Raw genomic sequence first — 1,324 nt, forward strand, 5'->3', positions numbered from 1 at the left:
CTCATATACCACCATACCACACATATATACGTTCATTCTATGCTAGTTGTTCTAAAAAAGATATATGAGTACTTACCATTCTCCTATAAAACATCTACCGATATTTTTCCGTCACAACAAAGTCAAACACTTCCTCGCTTGATATAATACACCCACCAGACTGTGCCATCATTCCCTGCAATTACCTGCGTGATAAGTATCGTCCTCAGCCTCGACCATAGTGAACAAATCAAAGCTCAAACTGCGGCGCCTATTGCCGGTGCTACTTCTCTTGCTTATTTTGTCACCACTAACTTTACTTATTTCGTCACCACTTCTGAACTTGCCCCTCAGCCGTAGGTTTTGACGGCTCTGATGGGTGTAGCCGTTGGTCATGCGGAACCTGCTGCCACTACGGAGAGCAGAATGGGGTGTGACGTAATAGGAACATACGTAGTAAACTATATTATACTATTAGCAAGAGCAATAAACTACATTAATTTTTTAATAAAAGTAATAGACTATGGTATCTCTTTAAGGGCAGAAGGCGTCCCCGTGTAATATAGGGAAATGGTGTGACGGAGATGACTATCTTGTTTCAATTGACATGACCGATACTCAAGAGTAGCTGAATATATGTATATACTAGTATGTGGTATCAGTACTATATCAATACGCGCATAAAATCATACATAAATTTAACTGAATGATTTGTACGCAATGTCAATACATACAAGATTACTATAAAAACCATCTAAAATGAATGCATATGCCCTATCCCTTAACCCTAATCCCCGATAAATACATATCCTCCTTGTTTCCTTTTACTAATACATCATTGTTTGGTTCAAATTTCATATTCCTTCGCCCCCTATTTTCGCTTACAGCATGATACGTCGGCGCTTGTGAAAGTATCCGCCGGTTGGGCGGCTGATAGTTTTGGGGTTTTAATTTTACTAAAACTTTTATATATGCGTACATACCTACATACATACACACACACACACTCACTCACCCACTCACTCACACACTCATACACTCACACACAGACACATACATCAGATACGCTCACCCAGCCACCTTCCCCTTATTCACATACCTGGCGCACAGTCTTAAAGTACTGCAGCTATTCCAATCCCGGCTGTGCACACCACTCCAACCAGCCCCAAGGCCTCGGGCACTGGCATGTGTTCTATTTGTAGATATCCCTGTGCCAGGCCGCGTATTCGTTCCCGTTGACCCGGTGTCACACTCGTCATCCTCGGCTTCACTCTCTGCCATCGATGGAAGCTCCTGATTCATGCTGTGTGTATTTCATGGTAATTATATATGTATATGTATATGT

General features: G+C 41.8%; 1 protein-coding gene across 1 annotated transcript; it reads right to left on the reverse strand.

Annotated features, from left to right (window-relative positions):
* Window positions 1-168: 168 nt before the first annotated feature.
* On the reverse strand, window positions 169-391 carry SARC_16380 (hypothetical protein; the record flags this gene model as incomplete). The annotated part of the gene is made up of 1 exon (XM_014289512.1): window positions 169-391. A coding segment is annotated over one exon (223 nt), but the record flags the coding sequence as incomplete, so codon positions are not given.
* Between the last annotated feature and the right edge of the window lie 933 nt (window positions 392-1,324).

This window comes from Sphaeroforma arctica, assembly GCF_001186125.1.
Source record: "Sphaeroforma arctica JP610 unplaced genomic scaffold supercont1.7951, whole genome shotgun sequence".
Classification (NCBI taxonomy): domain Eukaryota; class Ichthyosporea; order Ichthyophonida; genus Sphaeroforma; species Sphaeroforma arctica.